The 25,210-nt window shown below is 43.4% G+C and overlaps 1 protein-coding gene across 1 annotated transcript in view; it reads left to right on the top strand.

The window, feature by feature from the left end:
* The window catches only part of LOC136126991 (uncharacterized), a 141,188-nt gene extending 118,131 nt beyond the window's left edge, over window positions 1-23,057 (top strand). Inside the window, exon 3 of the mRNA XM_065882425.1 lies at window positions 22,673-23,057. Within this exon, the coding sequence (XP_065738497.1) occupies window positions 22,673-23,057 (385 nt within the window). The remainder of the gene's footprint in view (window positions 1-22,672) is intronic.
* Window positions 23,058-25,210: the final 2,153 nt, after the last annotated feature.

Genomic DNA, 25,210 nt, shown 5'->3' with positions numbered 1-25,210 from the left:
GAGGATGAAGACCCGTGCCTCCGTTTACCAGCTCTGATGCTTATTAGTTGTATTACTTTGGACAATTACTTAACCTTCTGATCCTGTTTCTTCATCTGTAAAATGAGGATGACATAATAACAAAAATTAGATGAGGCAGCGAGTGTACCAGCAAGTACAGTCCCTCACACAGTAGCCATTCAGTGATTGTTATCTATCCCTCCCCTCCCTGCCTTGTCAAGACACTGAGTCCCTTGCATCTTAATAATTGCAGCCTTGATATTAGCAGTTGCTCTGGGTCTGAGAATCCCCTGTAGAGTTCTGCAAATCAAGGGACTTCAGCTTCTATTTGTCCAGAATCCCTTCCCTCCTTTAAGTGACAGCGTCCCTTTACTTGGTGGGCAATGCCCCTTTCTTCCGTGTGGTTCTGGTGAGGCCACCGATGCAGCATCACACCAGGCCTGTGCAGACATAATACTCCTTTGCCCGGCCTCACTGATGGACCAGAGATGGGCACACGGCCGAAGGTAGACCAATGAGATGTTGGCAGGCTGGAGCTCTCTTCCTTTTGGGTGAGTGTTAAGCTGGGATGATGTAGCCTTGAGTTGTCTCAGTCATGCCTTCTACCTGCTGCAGGAGGAAGTGTCTACAGGAGCAAAGAGAAGCAGAGTCAGAGAGGAAGCATGACAGAACTAATTTCTGAGACTGTTGCTCCAGTCCTCAGTGTCCTGAGGCCACTCTTAAACCTCCCAGTTACACGAGCCAATACATTCTTCTTTTCTGTTTAAGCCTTTGAGCGGACTTTTTATCACTTGTCGCTGGAAGAACCTTGAGGAAAACAGGGACTCAGTGTCCCCTAGTCAGGTGCTTGGGTGCAGCATGGTTAAAGTCCCAGTGATGACCTCTCCCAGCTGGAGCCATTCGGCCATGGGAGGCGCTGCCCCAAAAGATGCTGTCATGGTGCTGTTCTGTTTTCTCTCGCTCGTGCTCTGTCAGAAAGTAGGCAGAACTCTGAGGCCCACTTTCACTCTCTTACTTCCTTACTTCCCAAGCCACTGCATCAGCACAAGTACAGTGCACCTTACAGCCCACGTGCTGCGCTACTCCCAGCCATGGCCCAGCACCGCCCGTTAATCTCTGACTGCATACCACTTAGAAAGCATGCTCCATTTCCTATCACAAAACGATTTAATGGGATTATAGATGCTTGCACTCACAATTTCTTCATCAGTACAAACCACCATTGATGAGAGGAAATGTGCTTACTGTTGCAGCCCTGACATAGGAAGTCATTCATCCCCATCTCTGTGTCCAAATGTTTGCTGTCTGCCACGTTTAAAATCTGCACCTATGCCTGTGGCCCCATCATAGCCACCCCTTCCTTTTCCATAAGCCTGCCTGGCCTTCACCTGGGTATTGACTCATGTGGAATTTCTCCACGCCTCCACTAGGCCATTTCCAAACGGAGCTCACTTACAACTTCCATGTTCTTCTGAACCAGATACATGGTGTCTAATGAGGCAGTCTCCAGGGATAGGCTGTGGAGTCAAATACACTTATGTCTGGATTTCAGTGCTGTCAGTCACTAGTGATGTGACTCTGGTCAAACCTGAGTTTTCTCATCTATAAAATGGAGATGTGCTAGGGTTCCCAGGCAGGCCTGAGAGGAGGTTCATATATAGTTGGTTTGTGATATTTGGCAACAGCTCCCTCCTCCTGGATCTATTTACATCTACTGTTTCGCATCAGGACTGGATGCCTTTTGAGTCATGTGCTGGTAAATGTTTTTAACAACCACCATATATGTACATACGTAAGTTCATTATACGTTTTACTGATAAAAAAGATTCTTGGCACACAAGTACAAATTGTAGTAAAATATACAATCCTCTTTATTATAAATTCCATAGAGCCAGTTGGTTCTCACAGAATGCTTTCATTGATCTTTGACTAGATTCTTCTATTCTTAGCTAACCTTTAGTTGCCTTGACAAGTATAGTTCTGACATGAATGTTGGTTGATATTTTTGTTCATGTTAACGAGTAAGAAGTATGTTGTGAGCTAAAAGAAATAAGAGTTTTTGAATACTGGAAGAATATTTCTTCAATTTTTGCATGATTCACACTACAGACATGATGCACTTTAAAATTTAATCTATTATTAAGATGGTCTCAAGTTTAGTCTAGCCCAGGGATCAACAGATCATGACCCTTGGGCTAAATCTGGCTTGCTACCTATTTTTGTAAATCAAGTTTATAGCAACACTGCCATGCACCTTCATTTAGGTATTGTCCATGGCTACTTCCATGATGCAAGAGTGGAGTTGAGTGGTTGTAACAGGGACCAAGAGGCCCACAAAGCCTAAAAGATCTACCACCCAGCCCTTCACAGAAAATGTTTGCTGACCTACCTTCCCTGTCTTGATAATCAATAAAACGATAAATTAATGAATAAATCAAAACAATAAATTTGTAGTGTTTGCTGATTTCTGTGGTGTAAATACTCCCACCATGGCCAATGAGTTCAAGTACTAACTTAACTTTACTGAAGACAGAGCTGGGAAGAGATGTGCAGCATCCCATTATGTAGCATCCTCGCTATACAGAGACCATAGATGTAAATAACCTCAAGGACATACATAATAGTGAAATGTAGCGAGGATGCTTAAACTCAAATTAAGCATGTTGAGTTTTGAATATGTATTACTTTGTTTTAGTAGCAAAGGAAGAGAGCAGGCCCCTTGAAAGAGAATTCTCCCTGAGGAGCAAGTGTCAGACGCAGTCCCAGAGCCTGAGAAGCAAAGGAGAGAAGTGGGAGGGGTCTTCAGGCAGCTGTTCCTTTAATCCACTCCAGTCCAATGCAGCTACTCTGGCAAAAGATGCATTTCCAGGCTGCACCAACCTCAACCTGGGAGAAAGCCCCCAGGAGGAGAGTTTCAGTGGGATGCCCCTGGCACATTTGGAAACAGTGAGCGCTGAGCACGTATGGGCAGGGCAATGAGGGCGTTTGCCACAGTCCCTTAAATGCAGGTCTTGTCCTCTGCTGCCTTCTCTTCTTATACTCAGTGGTCTCCACGTGCAATCTCATATCTTTCATGACTTTAGCACCCAGCGTTATATCAGTAATTCCCAAATTTCTATCCCCAACTACATACACCCTCGTTCTTCGGCTCCAGAAGTCTGTCTCCCATTGTCTACTGAGCTTCTCCACCTGGGTGTTCCACAGGCATCTTGAAGGAAACACGTCTGAAGCTAAACTCATCACCTTATTCTTCTCGGCCCACCCCAAACCAGACATTCCTTTTATAGTCTCATTCATGGTGGATGACATCACCATATTTTCATTCTCCCAAGCTAGAAATTTCAAAGTCATCTTTTTGCAATAGCCCTATGATTAGTCCTCCTGCAGTCAAATTCTGCTCCAACCCATCCTACGTTTAGCTGCCAGAACTGTTTTCATACAATCTGTTCACATCAGATTCCTCTAAAAATTGTCTGTTATTTGTTGTGAAAGACGCATCTTGAGGTATCTGTCTTGTGCCTATTGATCCTTGTAATTTACCCCTATACTCACAGAAATGGGCCTGTAGCAGCCATATTATCCCTAAGACTATTTCCATTCCCATCGAAACAGTTAATTAGACAAATTGCATTAGTCAGGTGCTCCCAGGGACTTTGAATTGGAGCTAAAAGTTCTTGAATAAGGAAGGTGTAACTTGAGCTGAGGGTGGCAATATTTCTCTTGCCATACTGATTGAAAAGACAGAAAACTGCTCTGCAGAGAAGGAAGGAAGAAGTTGTGATGGACATGTTTTGACTACCCAGTATCTGCTTGGGAAATCACCTTTCTTTCATTCTCAGTCCATGTGGTTCAAGAGGAACTGGCTTTTGCCAGAGGACTCTGCTTCCCAGGCTACAGTGATTGATTCAAGTTTGGACACATGACCCAGGCTTGGCCAATCATAGTACTCTACTCCCTGGCTATAGTGATTGATTCAAGGTTGGACACATGACCCAGGCTTGGCCAGTCAGAATACTCTACTCCCTGGCTACAGTGATTAGTTCAGGAATGGTTCTATGACACAACACCAGGCCAATCAGTCAACCCCTGAAGTTCAGCTGGAACTGTCAGGCAAGAGGCTCTCTTTTGACTGTGGTCCTTAGCTCTATAGATAATTTAAGATAAGAGTGACCATCTTTACCTCCACTAAACTTTCTTGAAAATGAAGACGACACAGAAGAAAGTGGAGCAAAATAGAGAATGCCAGAATTTCGATGATGTCCCTTGATACATGAATCTAGCAGTTCCTGAAGTTGTATTTACTCCTAGGTTTCCCACTTTCTAAAAAATTGTTAACATATACATAACAGGGACTTCCCTGGTGGCGCAGTGGTTAAGAATCCACCTGCCAATGCAGGAGACACGGGTTTGATCCCTGGTCTGGGAAGACCCCACATGCCGCGGAGAAACTAAGCTCGTGTGCCACAACTACTGAGCCTGCGTGCCACAACTTCTGAAGCCCACGTGCCTAGAGCCCGTGCTCCACAGCAAGAGAAGCCACTGCAATGAGAAGCCCATGCACTGCAACGAAGAGTAGCCCATGCTGGCCACAACTAGAGAAAGCCTGCACACAGCAACAAAGACCCAATGCAGCCATAAATAAATAAATTTATTTAAAAAATACATATACATAACATAAAATTTACCATTTAAACCACTTTTAAGTATACAGTCCTGTGGCATTGTGTATTTACATTGTTGTGCAGCCATCACCACCATACATCTCCAGAACTTTTTATCTTCCCAAACTGAAGCTATTAAGCAATAACTCCCCATTTTTCTTTCCCCCAGACCCTGGAAACCACCATTCTACTTTCTGTCTCTATAAATTTGACAATTCTATATACCTCATGTAAATGGAATCATACAATATTTTTCATTTGTGAGTAGCTTATTTGACATAGCAAAATGTCTTCAAACCAGTAAGAGCTAGTTCTTTGAATAAACAAAATTAATAAACCTTTAGCTAGACTTACCATTAAAAAAAGAGAACTCAAATAAAATCATAAATGAAAGAGGAGCTATTACAACTGATACCACAGAAGTACAAAGGACTACTATGTAGGAGACGACAACGAACAGTTATACATCAACAAATTAGAAAACCTAGAAGAAATGGATAAATTTCGAGAAACATACAACCTACCAAGACTGAATCATGAAGAAATAGAAATAGAAAAGCAATCTACAGATTCAATGCAATCCCTATCAAAATTCCAATGGCATTTTTCACCGAAATATTACAAACAATACTAAAGTTTGTATGGAACCACAGAAGACTCTGAATAGCCAAAGCAGTCTTGAGAAAGAAGAACAATGCTAGAGGCATCATGCTTTTTTATTTCAAACCCTATTATAAAGCTATAGTAATCAAAACGGTATGATTATGGCATAAACACAGACACATAGATCAATGGAACAGAACAGAGCCCAGAAATAAGCCCATGCATATATGGTCAATTAATTTATGACAGAGGAGCCAAGAATATACAATGGGGAAAGGACAGTCTCTTCAATAAATGATGTAAGGAAAATTGGACAGCCACATTTGAAAGGATGAAGCTGGACAACTATCTTACACCAAACAAAAAAATCAACTCAAAATAAAGACTTGAATATAAGACCTGAAACCATAAAACTCCTAAAAGAAAACATAAGTGATGGGACTTCCCTGGTGGCACAGTGGTTAAGAATCTGCCTGCCAATGCGGGGGACACGGGTTCGAGCCCTGGTCGGGGAAGATCCCACATGCCGCGGAGCAACTAAGCCCGTGTGCCACAACTACTGAGCCTGCACTCTAGAGCCCGCGTGCCACAACTACAGAAGCCTGCGCACCTAGAGCCCATGCTCCCCAAGAGAAGCCACCACAATGAGATGCCCGTGCACCGCAACGAAGAGTAGCCCCCACTCACCACAACTAGAGAAAGCCCTTGTGCAGCAACAAAGACCCAACACAGCTAAAAATTTAAAAATAAAAACGCATAAGTGGTAAGCTCCTTGACATAGGTCTTTGTGCTGATTTTTTTAAAACCTGCCATCAAAAGTAAAAGCAACAAAAGCAAAAATAAACAAGTGGGACTACATCAAAGTGAAAAGCTTCTGCACAGCAAAGGAAACCATGAACAAAATAAAAAATCAACCTACTGAATGGGAGAAAGTATTTGCAAATCATATATCTGATAAGGGGTTAATATCCAAGATATATAAAGAACTCATACAACTCAATAGAAAAAAAACAAACCACAAACAATCTGATTATAAAATGGGCAGAAGATCTCAATAGACATTTTTCCAAAGAAGATATACAGATGGCCAACAGGTACATGAAAAGGTGTTCAACATTATTATCAGGGAAATGCAAATCAAAACCACAATGAGGTATCACCTCATGCCTTTTAGAACAGCCATTATGAAAAAGATAAGAAATAACAAGTGTTGGTGAGGATATGGAGAAAAGGGAACCCTTGTGCATTGTTGGTGAGAAGGTAAATTGGTGCAGCCACTGTGGAAAACAGTGTGGAGGTTCCTCAAAAAATTAGAACTACCACATGACCCAGCAATTCCACTTCCAGGTATTTATCTGAAAACAAAAACACTGACTCGAAAAGATATGTGCACCCCCATGTTCATTGCAGCACTATTTACAGTAGCCAAGATATGGAAATAACCTAAGTATCCATCAATGGATGAATAGATAAAGAAGCTGTGATATATATATATAAAATTCAGCCATAAAAAATGAAGGAAGGGCTTCCCTGGTGGCGCAGTGGTTGAGAGTCCTCCTGCCAATGCAAGGGACACGGGTTCGTGCCCTGGTCCAGGAAGATCCCACATGCCACGGAGCGGCTGGGCCCGTGAGCCATGGCTGCTGAGCCTGTGCCTCCGGAGCCTGTGCTCCACAACAGGAAAGGCCACAACAGGGAGAGGCCCGTGTACCGCAAAAAAAAAAAAAGAAGGAAATCTTGCCATTTGCGACAACATGGATGGACCTCGAGGGCATTATGCTAAGTTAAATTAGTCAGACAGAGAAATACAAATACCATACTATTTCTCCTATATGTAGAATGCAAACAAACAATGACAAAAAGTCCAAGCTCCTAGATACAGTGAAGAGATTGGTGGTTGCCAGAGGCAGGAGGTGGGGGGTAGGAGAAATGGGTGAAGGGGATAAAAGCTTAAAAAAAAAGATTCATCTATGTTGTAGCATGTGCCTAGACTTCTCACTTTACAGAGTAAATAAATTCCCTTTTTGGCCTGAACTCTTTGGGTTATTTTTGTCACTTATGACCAAAAAAATCCTGGCTAATATAAAATAGATGTGGAGAGAAAAAAAAAGACAAAAGGTAGAGGAGAGTATTCTAACTTTCCAGTTCCCAAGTCCAGCCCCTTTCTAGGACTGACTGCAGGAAGTCCTAGAGGGCTCTAAAGACAGAGGAACAGTGCTTGCGTGCTCTCTCTCTCTTTAACAAATTCATTTCTGCTAAAATGAAAGAGTTGTAACCAACACACCTCCTCATTTCCTCTAGATGGGGTAAAGGGCCTCCATCCTCAGGGCCTCTCCCCTCCAGGTGAATCCTATTCTTTTTTTTTTGAATCCTATTCTTAATCCTCACTGAAGCTCTCACCATTTACCAAACAATCCAGCTTTCTCATGCCTCTCTGTCTCATGCTGTCCTCTGCCAAGGAAGTCCCTCTTTTCCTAAGCAGAGAACTCCTACATAGCCTTCAAAACCCTCCTCAAGTGTTACCTCCTCTCTGTAAGCTTCTCTAACTTTTTCACTCTCCCAAGCCATGGACACTTTGTATCGCAACTGTTTGCAGATTTCCTAGTCACTAGATTAAGAGCTCTAAGAGTGCATGGGTTGTTTTTGTTTCTTTATAACCTAAGACCTAGCACAGTTGCTGACAGTGACTTCTGTTGAATAAATGAACATAAAAAATTACTTGATAAGCCTCAGTCCTTGATATTCAAATAATTAATGCACTGAGGGCTTTACAAAATTATTTATCATCTAAGTAGGTTAGATATGTTCCCTGAAAGCTTTTAAAATTATTATTTTCACTATTAATAAAAATTCAGAGTGAATCCTTAGCCTAGTACAGACAGATTTAGCAAACATTTCCAAGAGTGGAAACCCAGATTAATGATTCTTGACCATATTTGGTCAGATGTGGAATAGCATTTTCCATGGCCTAACTTGTCCTTTTCAGTATGTATTCTTTTTAAGGATATACAATTCAGGTTACTTGCTAATTATGTTGGATTGTTCCTTAATCCTTATACTCCTGAGTGAACTCAAGAAATGATGGGTCATGACATCATGTAAAAATGCACCTTTCCTTGCTGTCTGGCATTCTCTCTTCCTTTTCCTGATTCTCTGCATCTGCCTCCTACTGATGTATTTGAAAGACATTTGAGCTGGACAGTCCAGCTAAATGATCCATTTTGTTAATATGGTACTTTTCCATAGGTGGCTTTAGATTTAGATATTTTTATTCTTGTGGAACATATAAACCTTCTCATGGTCCCCTCTGGCCTACCATAGCTTCTGAAAGAATAGAGGACCTTTTGTCTTTGATTTTATTTTACCCAATAGTCTTAAAGTTCATAAGTACAGACTGTTTTCTCCAAATTTCTCTGTACACCTTTTACTTTTTCTGCAAAAGTAGCCTTTTTTAACATTTTTTTTTTTTTTTTGCGGTACGCGGGCCTCTCACTGTTGTGGCCTCTCCCGTTGTGGAGCACAGGCTCCGGACGCGCAAGCTCAGCGGCCATGGCTCACAGGCCCAGCCGCTCCGCAGCACGCGGGATCCTCCCGGACCGGAGCACGAACCTGGGTCCCCTGCATCGGCAGGCGGACTCTCAACCACTGTGCCACCAGGGAAGCCCTAGCCTTTTTAAAAAAAAGTTTTTGGATGTGTTGGGTCTTCGTTGCTGCGTGCGGGCTTTGTCTAGTTGCAACGAGCGGGGTCTACTCTCCATTGTGGTGCGCGGTCTCCTCATTGTGGTGGCTTCTCTTGTTGCGGAGCATGAGCTCTAGGCACGCGGGCTTCAGTAGTTGTGGCACACGGGCTTGGTAGTTGTGACTCGCGGGCTCTAGAGTGCAGGCTCAGTAGTTATGGCACATGGGCTTAGTTGCTCCGCGGAATGTGGGATCTTCCTAGTTCAGGGATTGAACATGTGTCCCCTGCATTGGCAGGTGGATTCTTTTTTTAAAACAATTTATTTATTTTTATTTTTGGCTGTGTTGGGTCTTCGTTTCTGTGCGAGGGCTATCTCTAGTTGCGGCAAGCGGGGGCCACTCTTCATCGCAGTGCACGGGCCCTCTCACTGTTGCGGCCTCTCTTGTTGCGGAGCACAGGCTCCAGACGCACAGGCTCAGTAGTTGTGGCTCGCAGGCTCCAGAGCGCAGGCTCAGTAGTTGTGGCTCACAGGCCTAGTTGCTCCGCGGCATGTGGGGTCTTCCCAGACCAGGGTTCAAACCCATGTCCCCTGCATTGGCAGACTTTCAACCACTGCACCACCAGGAAAGCCCGGTAGGTGGATTCTTAACCACTGTGCCACCAGGGAAGTCCCCAAAGTAGCTTTTTTGATTTAAGTAGTATAACCTGCTCATTTTGGACAGTTTGGAAAATTCTGAAAAGGATCATTGTTAATAAGCCCACCATCCCATAATCAGAGACTGATTTTATTTAGATATTAGTATATTTGCTATTGCTAAGATATTGGCATACTTCTCTCCATTATGTGATCTTTTTCAAGCTGCACGTATTTAAAGTGCACAATTTGATGAGTTTTGGCATATTTGCACACTTGTGAAATCATCACCTCAGTCAAGAAAAGGAACATCACCCAAAGTTCCCTGGCGCTCCCTTTGCAATCCCTCTTCCCAAAGCTCCCCACCCCCCATCCCTAGGTAACCATTTACCTACTTTCTTTCACTAGATTAGTTTGCATTTTCTGGAAATGTATGTAAGTGGAATCATACAGTATGTACTTTTGTTTTGGTCTGACTTCTTTCACTCATCATAATTACTTTGAGTTACTTCATCCATGTTGTTGTGTATTCATTTCTTTTTATTGATGAGTAGTATTCTGTAGTATGAAGGTACCACACTTTGTGGACTTGTGGGCCAACAGTTGGTCTGTTTCCAGCTATTGCAAATAAAACTGCTGTGAATATTCATGTATGGGCCTTTGTGTAGACATGCTTTTATTTCTCTTGGGTAATTACCTAAGAATGGAGTGGCTATGTCATATGGTAGGTGTATTTTTGCCTTTTCATCAGGAAACTGGCAAAGTATTTTTCCAAGCAGCTATACCATTTTCCATTCCCATCAGCAGTGTATGAGAACTCCAATCCATCCTCCATATTACTGTCAACACTTGATATAGTCCATCTTTTTCATTTTAGCCATTCAAGGTGGTGTGCAATGGGTATCTCATTGTGGTCTTAATTATCATTTCCCTAATGACTAATGATATTGCACATCTTTTCTTATTCTTATGCCACTCATATGTCTTCTTTGGTGAAGTATCTATTCAGATATTTTGCACATTTTAAAATTTTGTTGTGTGTCTTCTTATTATTGACTTGTAAGTGTACTTTATATATTCTAGATCCAAGTCCTTTTTTGGATAGGTTTGTCTAATATTTTCTCCCAGTCTGTTGCTCGCCTTTTCATTTTTGTAATAGTGGGTTTTCAAGTGCAAAAGTTTGGTGAAGTACAGTTTATTGATTTTTTTTTCTTGATAGCTTATACTTTTTGTGTCCTATTTAAGAAAATCTGCTAAACTGCAAACCAGTAAGATTTTCTCCTATGTTTTCTTCTGTTATGGTTTTTAAGTTTTAACTCTTAAATTTTGATTTATAATTAGTTTTTAGTTAAATTTTGTATATGATGTATGGATATGGATATGATATGGATATGAGGTATGGATCCAAGTTCATCTTTTGCATATGGTTCTCTACTTCCAGCATTATGAATAATTTTATATCATCCATTAGTACATGCGCTAGGATGAGCTTGGTATCTCTGCTGTATCATTGCATAGTTGTGTCACTTTGACTTTCTGTATCTCAGTTTACTAATCTGTACAATGGGAATAATAGTGATTGGCCCTATCTCTCTGACAGGATGGTTAAAGAGATCAACTTGAGATAAGTAATATTGTTCATAATTTTTCCTTCTCTGGAAAGTTGAAAACATGGAAGTCAACCTGAATTCCTCCATCATCATCATCACGCCCAGGCACCTCTTAGGTATTTCTCGAATCTGTTATCTCCTCACAACTCCGACTCCCACTGTCCTGGTCAGGCCAGACTCTTCCTTTCTCACCAGGCTCATTGCAGTGATCCTACCAACTGATCTGCTGCTTCCAGGCTTGCTGCCCTCAGACCCAGCCTCTCTGCTGCCTCCCGGCTGATCCATCAAACCTTGTCAGTCATGTTATCTTCTGCTGACACTGTCTCATCTGCAGGATCAAGTCCAAGCTTTAGGTCAAGCCCTCCATGCTCGGGCCCTGCCTCCCCTCTAGTCTGCCCACTTGCGCACACACACACACACACACACGCATGCACACATGTACACACACATCCTTGCCATTGTTCACCTCCATGACTCTTGACTCTGGCTGTGAGATGTGCTCCTTCCCTGCATTTCCACTGTACTCTGGGCCACCTCCATGCCCAGAGTGTCACGTTGCTTTTCCACATTGCACTGTAAGTACCATTTGCGTCTCCCGCATCTAAATGTAAGCAGTTCAAGAAATGGAACTGTTGGGCTTCCCTGGTGGCGCAGTGGTTGAGAGTCCGCCTGCCGATGCAGGAGACGCGGGTTCATGCCCCGGTCCCGGAAGATCCCACGTGACGCGGAGCGGCTGGGCCCATGAACCATGGCCGCTGAGCCTGCGCATCTGGAGCCTGTGCTCCGCGACGGGAGAGGCCACAACAGTGAGGGGCCCGTGTACCGCAAAGGAAAAATAAACACTAGAGGGGAGATGCACAAGAATATGAATGTACTTACTGCCACTGAACTATACACTTTTAAAAATGGCTAAAATGGTAAATTTTGTGCTGTGTGTATTTTACCACAATTTAAAAAGTAGACAAAGGGGTAAACTATATAATAGAAAAACTAGGCAATAAATACTTTAATGAAGTGATCAAAATTAACATCACCAATAAGGACAAATGGACATCTTGTGCCTCTGGAGGTGATGGCCTGAAAAGCATTTATGCAGCATTCTAGCAAAAATGCACAACATCAATCCAACCATAAGGAGCCATCGACGGACCCAAATTAAGGGTCTTGATATGCAGTAACTGGCCTGTATTCATCAGAAAAATATCCATGTCGTAAAAGATAAAGACAGACTGACGGACTGTTCCAGATTGAAAGGTGACTGAAAAGCTATGACGACTAAGTGTAATACATGATCCTGAATTAGATCCTGCACCAGGAAAAAGAAGTTTCTTCTTTTTATTAAGTAAAGCACCTTATTAGAACAACTGGGAAAGTTGGAATATAAACTGTAGATTGCTAAGACCATTGTTAAATCTCCTGAATTTGATAACTGTCCTGTGGTTATGGACGAGACTATCCTTGTTTTTAGGAAACACACACTGAAATATTTAGGGCAAAGTGGCATGACATGTACAACCTACTCTCAGATAGTTCAGAAGTAATAAACATTAATGGTAAAGCACATGTGGCGAAATGTTAAGAATGGATGACTCTGTATAAAAGACATGAGGAGTCCTATGTACTGTTCTTGCAAACTTTTCTGTAAGTTTGAAAGTGTTTCAAAACAAAAAAGTTTTCTTTTTTTTTTGGCAGTACGCGGGCCTCTCCCGTTGTGGAGCACAGGCTCCGGACGCGCAGGCTCAGCGGCCATGGCTCACGGGCCCAGCCTCTTCGCGGCATGTGGGATCTTCCCGGACCGGGGCACGAACCCGTGTCCCCTGCATCGGCAGGCGGTCTCTCAACCACTGCGCCACCAGGGAAGCCCAAAACAAAAAAGTTTTTAAATTGCCTTGGGGTTGATTCAATAAATGTCGTTACATCCATACAAGGGTATATTTGACAGTCATTAAAAATATATTTATTAACATAGAAACAAATTCATAATATATAATTGATTGAAGCAAGCAAATTGCAGTATGATCTGCTTTATTCAGAACAAAACAAAGATCTCCTTTTCTGAAAAACAGTTTGAAAAGATGTATACCGAAATGTTAATTTTGGTTATCTCTGAATTATGGAATAAAGGGAAATTAAAAATTTTCTATTTTTGTTTATCTATATTTTCTACTTTTTCTACAATGTGCGTGCATTAATTATGTAATAAAAATTATTTAAAAATCATGAAGAAACAAGTGACAAAAAAGCCTTAAAGCCACCCAAGTGCGTGGACTGATTGGGAACCCTCTAAGCTGGGTACCTGCATTCTTTGGTAGCCTCTTTCTGCGGCAGAAGCTCCAAGTCCTTTCAGCTTCCAAAATCACACTGTGGTGAATTAAAGAAAAAGAAAAAACTCCGTATCTTCCATCCTCTGTCTTCTCCAACTTTGCTTTCTCTAGATGGAAAGCCCTCAGAGAGTTGTTGCTGGTGTATTTGGTATTCTAAACTGTTCTCCACGTGTTTAAGTGTTTTCTGCTCCCTGGTCAATTTAAAATAGGTTTTTAACTGCTGCTCCTCACAGGCTCCTGGACTTTTCCATAACTAATTGGAGGATGTTGGATTTTAAGGACCTCATGGAATGAATAAGCACCCTCCTTAACTTCAGTTCTCCCTTTTTCTCAGCAGGCCCAGGAACGATTGCCGCATTCCTGGCGAGGAATTTCAGGCAAGGGCCTGAAAGATCTAATAGTCACTTTTCAAAGATGCTTTCTTTGAACTCTCTCACTCAGAGAGCGACTACAACAAAGACAAAAAGCACAGCAGTTGTGATATCATTAATGTGTGTCCCCCTAATCCACTCTCTCAGGGCCGTCGCTCATGGTTGACTCTACTTCTGGATGTCCAAAAAAATCAGATCATCATCTACCACATTTACCCTTTAAGATGGTGTTTTCCTGTGAATTGAGTATCATGTCATGGTCTTCTTATTTTTATTCAAAATGTTTTAATGAATTTGTTTCATATCCTTCATTTCTGGGTCTTGAGTTCTTCATCAGACCCTTTAATATTCAGTCTCTGAGCACGGATTTAAAGATTTTTGCTTGTTATATATTGTGCCTCTTGAGATATGTTGGACTTTCTTGTCATCTTGACACTGATTTACCAGAATGAACTTCCTGGGAGAACAGTGTTATGAAGAAATTGTTCCACTCTGACAGCAGATGATTTTCATTAGTTTTGCTGAGTTTAGAGACTCAATGCAGGCACTTTGAAAATTGCAGTAGCGATGATCTTCAGGCAGCTGTGTCTGGGCATTTTCCTAATGTGACCTATTGCCAGCTCATAATATTAGCTTCTTATGTTTGGGGATAGGCAACCGAGTTTATATATAGATTTCATTTTTTAAAAAAATATTGCCAAGTGGCAAGTAAACATAGCATGAGGTAAAGCCTTGTTTATTTATTCAATCTCATATCTTACTCTAGTTCTAACAAATCTTTCTTATTACTTATGATATCATTTGTCCTTTAAAATAAAGCCAAAACATGCTTAAAAGCAACATGAAACTAACCAAAGGAAAATTTCAGTATTCTTCGGGTCATGGTTGTTCAAAATGTGAAGTGGTCAGAAAATATTTCTTCCTATTTTTATCTTAATTACCTCCGATCCCTTTCAGGAGCAAAACAGCTTAAAAGTTTGCAAATAAATTCATTTGTCTATGTAGTCATTTCCTTTGGGTTTGGAATAATCTTCCTTAACTATGTGAAAAACCTAGACTTAAGGTTATACTCAGAGAGAAAGTGAGACAAGACCACAGGTATAGCCTTGCCAAGTGATAGGTAACTGAGGATGCAGAGGTACCAGTTAGGAAACTACTGAGAACTGGGTTTGGTGGCAGTAGTGGGATGAAAGCTCGTGGCTCCAGAGGTGTTTAAGGAGGTACTTGTGCCTTTACTAGCTGACTGGCTTGGACTCTGGATAGGGAGATACTGACTTGGGTGATTTCCAAGAGCCATTTCTGCACTGAACTGCTATAATTCTTTACAAAAATAGTCATCCCTTTCCTAGTATCATGTTTAGTTCTTCAAACAACTCTTGGTTCTGTTCTGGGCCAGGCTCTATGCTGGATGTCAAGAAATAAAAATGGATAGAGCAACAGTGCCTTTTCTTGAGCTGCTTACATTTAGGTGGGGGAGACGCAAATGGTACTACAATAGGTACCTGAGGTAGAAATCGACCTGGAGAGTGCAGTGTTACAGTGAGGAACCCATTTCATCATAGCCTCAAAGACTAGAAGGATGATAGAGGCCCCTGTTTTTGCTGTAGGTACTGTTACTGTCAAACACTGACCTTTGTGAGAGGTGGAAGCCAGTCAGCCAGGAAAGGCCCAGGTATCATTCCTTTGAGCCCCTCCTTAAACATCTCTGGAGCCACGAGCTTTCATCCCACTACTGCCACCAAATCCAGTTCTCTGTAGTTTCCTAACTGGTACCTCTACATCCACTCTTGCCTTCACCAGTCCATTCCCTACAGGGCTAATCTTGAAATGCAAACACGATCATGACTCTCTCTCCTCTTTAAACCTCCACAGCAGCTTCCCATTCTGTTAGGCTAAAATCCAATTTGTACAGGACTGGGTCCAGTCTTTCTATCCTGTCTCATCCACTACCATTCTTCTCTCCTTTTCTGTGGTCCAGCCACAGGGCCTCACTGGCCTCCCTTCAGTTCCTCAGAAGCTCTATACTCCCACCTGCCTCCATCTGTGTCAAGCTCCTCTGTTATAGCGTCTCACACAACCATGTCCGTCTCCTGCAGAGCACTTCCCCTCAGTTTGTATTGATGTATTCCTCATGGTCTCTCTTTGATTAAGTGTAAGCTCTGCCAAGGAAGAGAATCCATCACTGCCGTATCACCGGCACCAAACCCAGTGATTGGTTAAGTCGGTAAAACTTAAGGTGAGGTCTAGGTTGATTTACCATTTTCTGTTGAGAAGGATTAGCTCCACAAATTGGTACGATTGCATCATTGCCACAAAGGGACCAAGCGACTTCCATTGTACCTCTTGAGTACATTCTTGTCTGTTATGACAATGCGGCAATCATTAAATTCTGTAATCATTTACTATGCAAATTACATTGGCTCAAACTTACTCTGGCTCAACTGCTGCACCCGTCCTCTCTCCCCTTCAAAGCATCTCTCAGCTCTTCCTGGAAGGCCCTAAAGTGCCACGCCTCATCCATCCTGTCCTTTCCCTCGTGCTCTACTCACCTGATTCTCATGTCCCAGTGTCTCGAAACCACTTGAAGGAACAACAGAGTGGCCTTGTCAGTAGTCCCCCTGTGAGATCACCATATCCACACCCCAGTTGGCTACCAGGGTTTTGACACAAGGGGTCTTCCCCACATAAAGGAAATGTTTGGCCCAAAGACAAATGTAAGGTTCTACCGCTAGAGACCAAAACAGTTCAAAAAGCTTAAAAAACAAAAATAACAACGAAAATCTTTAAGTTGCCCAAATCAGCCCAGACGTATGAGATATGCATTGCCTTATTTAATTGTCACAAAAATCCTATCATGTCTGTGCTACTGTCTTCATTTTAGAGCTGAGAAAAACTGAGGCTCTAGGATGTTGAGTGACTCACTGAAGTCCAACAGCATCGGGGCCATGATTCAAACCCAGGTCTAATGACTTTAGCTCTTAACCAGTATTTTATATTGCAGGCCAAGGTCAACAGAAATGGCATGGGGACTTGCATACAATTAACTTCAATTAGCCCTTATAGACCAAAATCATTCTGCAAAGGCAATATCCAAAGAGGCTTGACTGAAGATAAATTTTTTTTTTTTGCTGTACACGGGCCTCTCACTGTTGTGGCCTCTCCCGTTGCGGAGCACAGGCTCCGGACGCGCAGGCTCAGAGGCCATGGCTCACGGGCCCAGCCGCTCTGCGGCATGTGGGGTCTTCCCGGACCGGGGCACGAACCCGTGTCCCCTGCATCGGCAGGCGGACTCTCAACCACTGCACCACCAGGGAAGCCCAATAAATTATTTATATAAAGATACACAGGGTATATTCCTAAGTGTTAGTTTCATCATCTTAATCTTTTAACTTTATACATGCTCACATTTAAGGCGTTTTCTCCCCAGGTCTGTACTTCTAAATGTTTATGTATTTCTCCTTGTAACCGCATAACCTCCTAACACCACCCAGGCAGGGTGCAGACTCTCAAGGCCTGAGCAGACTCTCAAGGCCTGAGTTCCCCTTCAGCTGCTCATGTGATGCTCCCCGAGGACTCTGCACAGTCATGGGGTCATGCCGCCCAGCTTGTGCTTATTCTTAGTTTCAGGTAGTGTGGGGATGGATTTCCTGCCAGAATCCTGCCTTGGCATGCCATGTAACTGACCACAAGCCATGGCCCATCGTATGCTATTTATAGCAAGTGACAAAAATAGCCTCACCCCTCTGAAAGGTGTATTTGTGCCATATGCCCCCTGGCCTCCTACCATCTGACAGGCACTTCTCTCCAGACCTCAGAATGCAACAGGACTGTCTCCTCACACTGACCCAGAGGCACTGTGTCCCTCTTGTGTGCACGCCTCCTGCTCCAGAGGCATCCAGGGGTGGGGAGGCACCAAGGCAGGGCCTCAGCCCTGGGGTCAAGGCAGAACATAGTAACAGACCCAAGGAAGGAGCTTGGGGAGTGGGAGTAAGATGAGACCAAACCCAGTTGTTGGAGTTGGGTACAAAATCAGGGTGAGATCATGAACACTGCAGATCTGATTCTGAGTTGTGAATGCCCCAGAGACCCACTGATCTCCAAGCCTGGGCTGGGCCTGAGTTTGGGGATGGGGAGGTTAATGGAAAGGGCTGGAGTGACCAGCAGAGTGTGGACAGACCCTGCCCCTCTCTAGCCGCGTGCAGGTGAGCAACTTACTTCATCTCTCTGGGCTGTTTCCTTACCTGAGAGGGTAGACCCAGAGGAACAACTCCTATGCTAGGTGTGTGTATCAGAAGTACCTGGGACCTTGTTAAAATCAGGGTGCCTGGGGCCCTCCTTGTACATTGATTCAGAGGGTCTGGGAGGATCCTGGGCGTCTGGACATTCTGCAGGTTCCCCAGGAGATTCTGATCCGCACACCAGTGTTGGAGAGCCCCTGTACGAAGTGAGCCCCAAGGGGTCTTCCAGCTCAAACGTCCCTTTATGCTAAAGTTTACTGAACCAGGTGTAAGAAAGCATAGAAGATAGGCATTCACCTCACTTAATTACTAGGCAGCATTAGAATCAGACACTTTATCAGTCGCTTGTTGCATCCTGAGAAATATCAGTTGGGAGCTTATTCGAAGCCAGCTTTTTGCGTGTTAGGCTGAAACTCTGGGCTTGATTTCACCCTCTTCTATATCCTCTTTTAGGCCATCCCTCCCTGTCCCCTGGTTTAATTATGAGGGGTCACAAACTGGGGACCAGAAAGACAAATCCAGGCAGGCCACACATGAGCTTTACTTAGTCTGACCAGTGTTAAAAAAACAAAATTCAACTGAGTAAATTTGAAGATCTAATTGGTTTTATTCATCCCATCTAGTTAAATAGAAGGGTGCTCTGAGGAGTTGTACAAAGTGAAAGGTTTTTATAGGTGAAAGGAGGGTGGGTCAGGAAGGTATTAGCAGGAGAAAAGAAAGGGGTGTTTCAGGCCAGACTGTCTTCTTTGTGGGGAGGGGAATGGCAGGGGTCTTTATCAGGCAGATAACCTTGTTCCCATAGATTGTTTCAGATTGACTGTTTCAAAGGTCGCGTTTCTAGGAGGGATTGAAACTGCAATTAAGTCTTGGTTTGCTGTCTGAGGGGGCAAGTGACTCCATTTGGGGCTTGCCCTTTCTTTTCCATGCCAGTATTTTTTTGTAAGTCTGAATTTGTGCGGGGTCAGACTGGGCATTTGCTTTCCAGCTCCCCCTGGCCCTGCCGCACCAAGTGTGTTACACCAGTGGCTTCAGCTCTTCGCCCTCACTGCCTAGATCCTGACGTTAGATCTGAGCTCAACTCCTGTGTCTAGCTCGAATCTCTTTCTGAGCAGTAGCCCCAGAGATCCAGATGCCTCTTGATAGATAATCCAGTTTGTGTACTTAACAGAAGGCCTCGCATGTAGTACAGGGCTAAATAAATCTTAGCTAGGGGTGTTATTATCCCTACTGTGCACCTCTTCTTCGGGTCTCACAGGCACCTCAGCTCAACCTGTTCAAAGCAGCACTCATCACTTTCCTCACCTTCACCCCAAGCTTCTTCTCCCCGTTTCCTCTTTCCACAAATGATCTCATCATTAAGTCATCTAGACTGTGTGGCCCTGGGCTCTTTGGTCTCCTTCATTCTGATTCATCATCACAGCTTATGAAAAATCTCTCTTGATTCCATCTAGTTTTCTCCATCTCTGCTGTCACCATTCTAGTCCCAGAGACCATCATTTCTGCCCGAACTGTGTAGTTACCTAATTATTCTCCTGCACACATTATTGTTTCCATCTAACCCATTGTTCAGTTCGAAGCCGCAGTTTTGTTAGGGGAACCACTGACTGAAACTGCCTGTCCTGGCCAGGCACTATAGTAACCACTTGCATGAGTCATCTTACAACAGGAGGTCAACAACCAATTGGAAGAATTTGGGAAAGGTCAATAGGAGAGAGGAGACTCCAGTCCATATGTCCTGCCAACCTCCCAGAATCCTGCTCGCTGGAATCCATCTTGGCTGAGTGATGTGCGCGCCACCAGGAAGCACCCTGAGTCAGAGTGCTTCGTCAGAGACAACCTGGCAACTAACCCCATCACCATAGAACCTGAGACTGCGAGCCACGTGGCAGAGAAGTTCTCCTGGGTTCCCTTATACTACTGCTCTCCATCTTGGGGGCCCCTTCCCAATAAAGTCTCTTGCTCTGTCAGCACGTGTGTCTCCTCGGACAATTCATTTCCAAGTGTTAGATAAGAGACCATTTTTGGGGCCTGGAAGGGGTCCCCTTTCCTGCAACAGTTTTACTAAATAAATTTGATCTTGCCTCTCCCCTGCCTGCAGTGGCTTCCCAGGGCCCCAAGCTAAAACCCAAATTCCTTACCAAGACCCTCCCCAGTCTGGCTCCTGCTTCCTCCCCAGCCTCCCCCGGCAGTCTGCATTCCAGCCATCTGGGATTTGTGTTGTCTCTTGGATTGGCACAGGGAAGAGCTAAATCAGACTCCACCTTGGATCTGTTTCTTTGACTTTAACCTTTGCTTTTTTTAAAATAAAAAAAAATATATATATATATATTTATTTATTTATTGGCTGCGTTGGGTCTTTGTTGCTGTGCATGGGCTTTCTCTGGCTGTGGCGAGCGGGGGCTAATCTTCGTTGCGGTGCGCAGGCTTCTCATTGTGGTGGCTTCTCTTGTTGCGGAGCACAGGCTCTAGGCACACGGGCTCTAGGCTCACGGGCTTCAGTAATTGTGGCTTGCGGTCTCTAGAGCGCAGGCTCAGTAGTTGTGGCGCACCGGCTTAGTTGCTCCGTGGCACGTGGGGTATTTCCGGGCCGGGGCTCGAACCCGTGTCCCCTGCATTGGCAGGTGGATTCTTAACCACTGCGCCTCCAGGGAAGTCCAAGAAAATGTAATTCTTAAAGTCACAGGAACACTTAAAGAAGATGCAGTTCCTTCACTGGACTAAAATGTAGATTTTGGCTTTACCTAGTAAGCCAGAATGAAGGAGAAAATGTGAACTTTGTCTGTAGAGAGCCTGAGGTTTGGGCCTAGACCACCACTTACTGCATGCATGCCTTTGGAAAATTTATTCAGCCTCCCTGCTTTACTTTCTTTCTTGTAAAATGGGGAAAATAAGACCTACCTTGCAGGATGGTTTTGAAGACTGAATACAAAATGTAAAGGATCCAGCACAGCCCTGGTGACCAGGTGCTCATCGATGGCATTGTTTAAAAGTCCTCCTGCATTTTAATTATTTAAAGGTCTCATGGCCTGGCTCAGAGTTACAGGGAGCTCAGGACATACTGTACTCCCGGTGGGAAGAGGCACTATGTCTTTACTGTCAGTGCCTTAAGAGAATGAGGAAAAGCTGGCAGAACTAGGAAAGCAATTGCAGCAAAGAAGCATGGGAAATGAAAATGGGAGAATTTGGTTCTCACTGGATCTCGGAGTCACACTGAAGAGCAGGGATTTCTTTTCCTGTTCCCTTTTCCTTCTCACTTGCTCAGGAGGGAGGCTTCTCAGGGAGGGCAGCCAGGGGCAGGATTCCAACGGGCAGAAGAAGGAGCCTTGCTTCTCCAGTCTGCTTCTCTCTCCAGTGCTTTAATGAAATTCATATTCAGACATTTAAAAAAAAAAAAATAACACTGGGGCTTCCCTGGTGGCGCAGTGGTTGAGAGTCTGCCTGCCGATGTAGGGGACACGGGTTCATGCCCCGGTCCGGGAAGATCCCACATGCTGCAGAGCCTGCGTGTCCGGAGCCTGTGCTCCACAACGGGAGAGGCCACAACAGTGAGAGGCCCACGTACCGCAAAATAAATAAATATATATATAACACTTTGTTTTTTTAATTTCAAAGGCAAATCATATTCATTCTGGAAAATTCATAGAGGCAAAAAGAAGAAAAAAATTATCCAAAATTCTACTGCTAGATAACTACTGAAACCATTTGGGAGGCTATCCTTTCAAAGTTTTTTCTAAGCAATAAGGACGTAAACCAGTATATTCTTATAATAACAAACGGGATGGAATGGTACACACTGTTCCGTAATGTGATCTTTTTCACTGGACAGATCTCCATGTCAGTAAATGAATGTATCTAATATCATGATGGGTGACATCAGTGGATGCTCAGGTAGCCAGCCACAGGCACCCATGGTGCCCTCCCTGGATGGAGACTTGTAGCTTGTTTCTGTGAACCATGGTTCAGTGAGCAGCTTTATAGGCGAACTTAGTACAACCCACAATTGTTTCCTTACAGTGAATTCTCACATTCAGTCTTAACTTTCTCAAAAAAAAAGAAGACAATAAGACAATGTGATTAAAATTTTTAAATCACAAGGAGGCCTCTTTGGAGCGGAGGGAAGAAACTGTAACTCAGCATACGATGATTTTATTTCCGATTCTGCTCAACCTCCACGTTTATCTCAAGCACAGCCTTATTTCTCGTCAACAAACTTCAGAAACAAAGTCCTTGTCCTTAAAGAGATTACAATCTAGTAGCCGATATAAGAGACACAATAATTCTCTTTCATTTACACAAAAGTACCTGATTTTTTACCATGAGAAGTGAGGACAAGATGGATGCAATAATAATAATAGCCAATGTTTAATGAGAACTTACCATATCTGTGAACTGTTAGTATATTAAATGTTATACAATGTATACACAATGTATATACAATTGTATAACAAATGTTACACAATGTTATACAATGTATAACAACTGTTAGTATATTAAATGTATACAATATATACAATGTTATATACAGAATAAGCATTGTGATGTAACTTTCCAGATATTGCGGCCTGAAAACGGGCTTGCTGATGTCCCCCATGGTGGGGTTCATAGTGACCAATCAGTGCACCTTCCACTCGCCGGTCGGCTTTCCTCAGATCGCAGTGGCTGTGTTGGTCATGGAGAAAGTTGGTCATTCCAGCGTGCATTACCGCCTTGCTCTGTTTCCCCCCACGCCCACCAAGGAGCCACCTTCCACTGATCTCCGGCACCTCAGTGATGGCTTTTTCTTTGGCCACCCCAAGCTGGCGCAGTTTGCCGCTTTGGCCTGTACCACTGGGTCTTCAGTCCATGTCTTTGTGAATCCAGCCATCAGCAAGCCGGTGGGCCTTCCTGAAGACTTCCGGCGGGGCTTCCTGTGGCTGATGAGCCCGGCTCCAGTGTGAAGGTTTGTATGGGAATCGCGCCTGCCAGAAAATAAAGTGTAGATGATCCTCTAAACAATTTTTTTTTAAATTTAAGTATAGTTGATTTACAATGTTGTGTTAGTTTTAGGCATACAGCAAAGTGATTCAGTTATACATATTTTTTCAGATTATTTTCCATTTAGGTTAGTACAAGATATTGAATATAATTCCTGGTGCTATACAGTAAATCCTTGTCGCTTATCTATTTTACGTAGAGTAGTTTGTATCTGTTAATCCTATACTCCTAATTTATCCCTACCCCCTCCCTTTCCCCTTTGGTAACCAAAAGTTTGTCTTCTATGTCTGTGAGTCTGTTTCTGTTTTGTATACAGATTCATCTGTATTATTTTTTAGATTCCACTATTAAGTGATACCAAATAATATTTGTCTTTCTCTGTCTGCCTTACTTCGCTAAGTATAATATTCTCTAGGTCCATCCATGTTGCTGCAAATGGCAACATTTCATTCTCCAGATGGTTTCTTCTTATTCCTTAGCATGTCTTTTCACCCTTAGGAGAGGGTATTTTTTACCCTTTATGAGAGTCACCTAGCTCCACCGATCAAGCATCTCCTCGCGTCAGGCCTGGGCAAAGTGCTTCACACTCAGGGCCTCACTGAGCCCCCCACAACCACCCAGCCAGGCTGGTGCTGCTCTTGCCTCCTTTTACAGAAGAGGAAAAGGAGGCTTGCAGAGTGGAAGTAATTGGCCTGAAGTCGTTCAGCTAATGAGTGGGTCTGACTCTCAAGTCACCTGGGCGTGCTCTCTACGGGCATCTTTCTTATCTCAAATATCTTAGCAGCACGGCCACATACTTGCTGTGGCTTAGGACCGCTAATCTGATGTGAGTCATTAAATGTCCTCAGCTTCTTATACTTAATAACCATGTGAACTCTTTTATTTTTAAGTTGTGAACCTTAAAAAAAACACAAAACTTTCATATATTTAAAACAACAAACACCTTTGACAATTTTCTGATAAATCCACAACCTCCATCAGTCACTAATGCCACACGTGGAAATCTAAAATGAACCACAAATAAAATCTTTGATGCTGAAATACGTAAGGACCTTATTTTGGTGTAATAATAAAAATGGTTACCATTTCCTGAGCACTGACCACACAAAATGCTTTATGTTCGTTACCTTAATCATCCTATTCCTCTTCTACAAGGTAAGAGTTATTGTGGCCATTTTTCAGATGAGAACGTTAAGGCTTTAAAGGGAACATCTGGAGTCGGCGAAGGTGTTCTAGTCCAACCTCTGCCTCAGTCCTGAGAAAGGGAAAAGCACAGGCTTAATTTCTCTGGGCCTCAGTTTCCTCCTCTGAAAATATAACCTTTCCCAGCTGGGTCTCTGAATGTTTTTGAATGTGCAGAGAGTCTTTGATCTGCTTTTGAATTACATTCCAAATCCCTACCACATATAACTAGCTTTGGAATATCCTGACCGTGACAAAAACAACATTAAAAGCTATTCCTGGGCTTCCGTGGTGACGCAGTGATTAAGAATCCGCCTGCCAATGCAGGGGACACAGGTTTGAGCCCTGGTCCAGGAAGATCCCACATGCCACGGAGCAACTAAGCCCGTGCACCGCAACTACTGAGCCTGCGCTCTAGAGCCCGCGAGCCACAACTACTGAAGCCCGTGCGCCTAGAGCCCGTGTGCCTAGAGCCTGTGCTCCACAACAAGAGAAGCCACCACAATGAGAAGCCTGAGCACTACAATGAAGAGTAACCCCCGTTCTCCGCAACTAGAGAAAAGCCCACACGTAGCAACGAAGACCCAACACAGCCAAAAATAAATAAAATAAATTTGTAAAAAATAAAAAGCTATTCCTTTGTCATTTAATCCATTCAGTTTCACCCAATGATAGATCAGTTTTCAGGTTTTAAAGCACTTCACACAAGAATTCTAAATCTTGGCAAGACCACTAACCAGCAGCCTGGTGTTGGCAGGCATTGATCTATCTTACCTTTGGCATTTGACCACCTGAGGAAGGTCATCAGGGAAAACTCAGTCCTTGCAGTTCTTGCATGTGCATTACTTACCTTACCTTTATAACTACCTCAAATCCAGTTTGAGTGTTTCCCCAGACCCAGACCCTGGAACTGACCAGAATTGAGAGTGCAGAT

Source organism: Phocoena phocoena, chromosome 8 (genome assembly GCF_963924675.1).
Source record: "Phocoena phocoena chromosome 8, mPhoPho1.1, whole genome shotgun sequence".
Taxonomy (NCBI): Eukaryota; Metazoa; Chordata; class Mammalia; order Artiodactyla; family Phocoenidae; genus Phocoena; species Phocoena phocoena.
The sequence above is the reverse complement of the archived record's forward strand: the minus strand, read 5'-3'. Positions and strand labels throughout refer to the sequence as shown.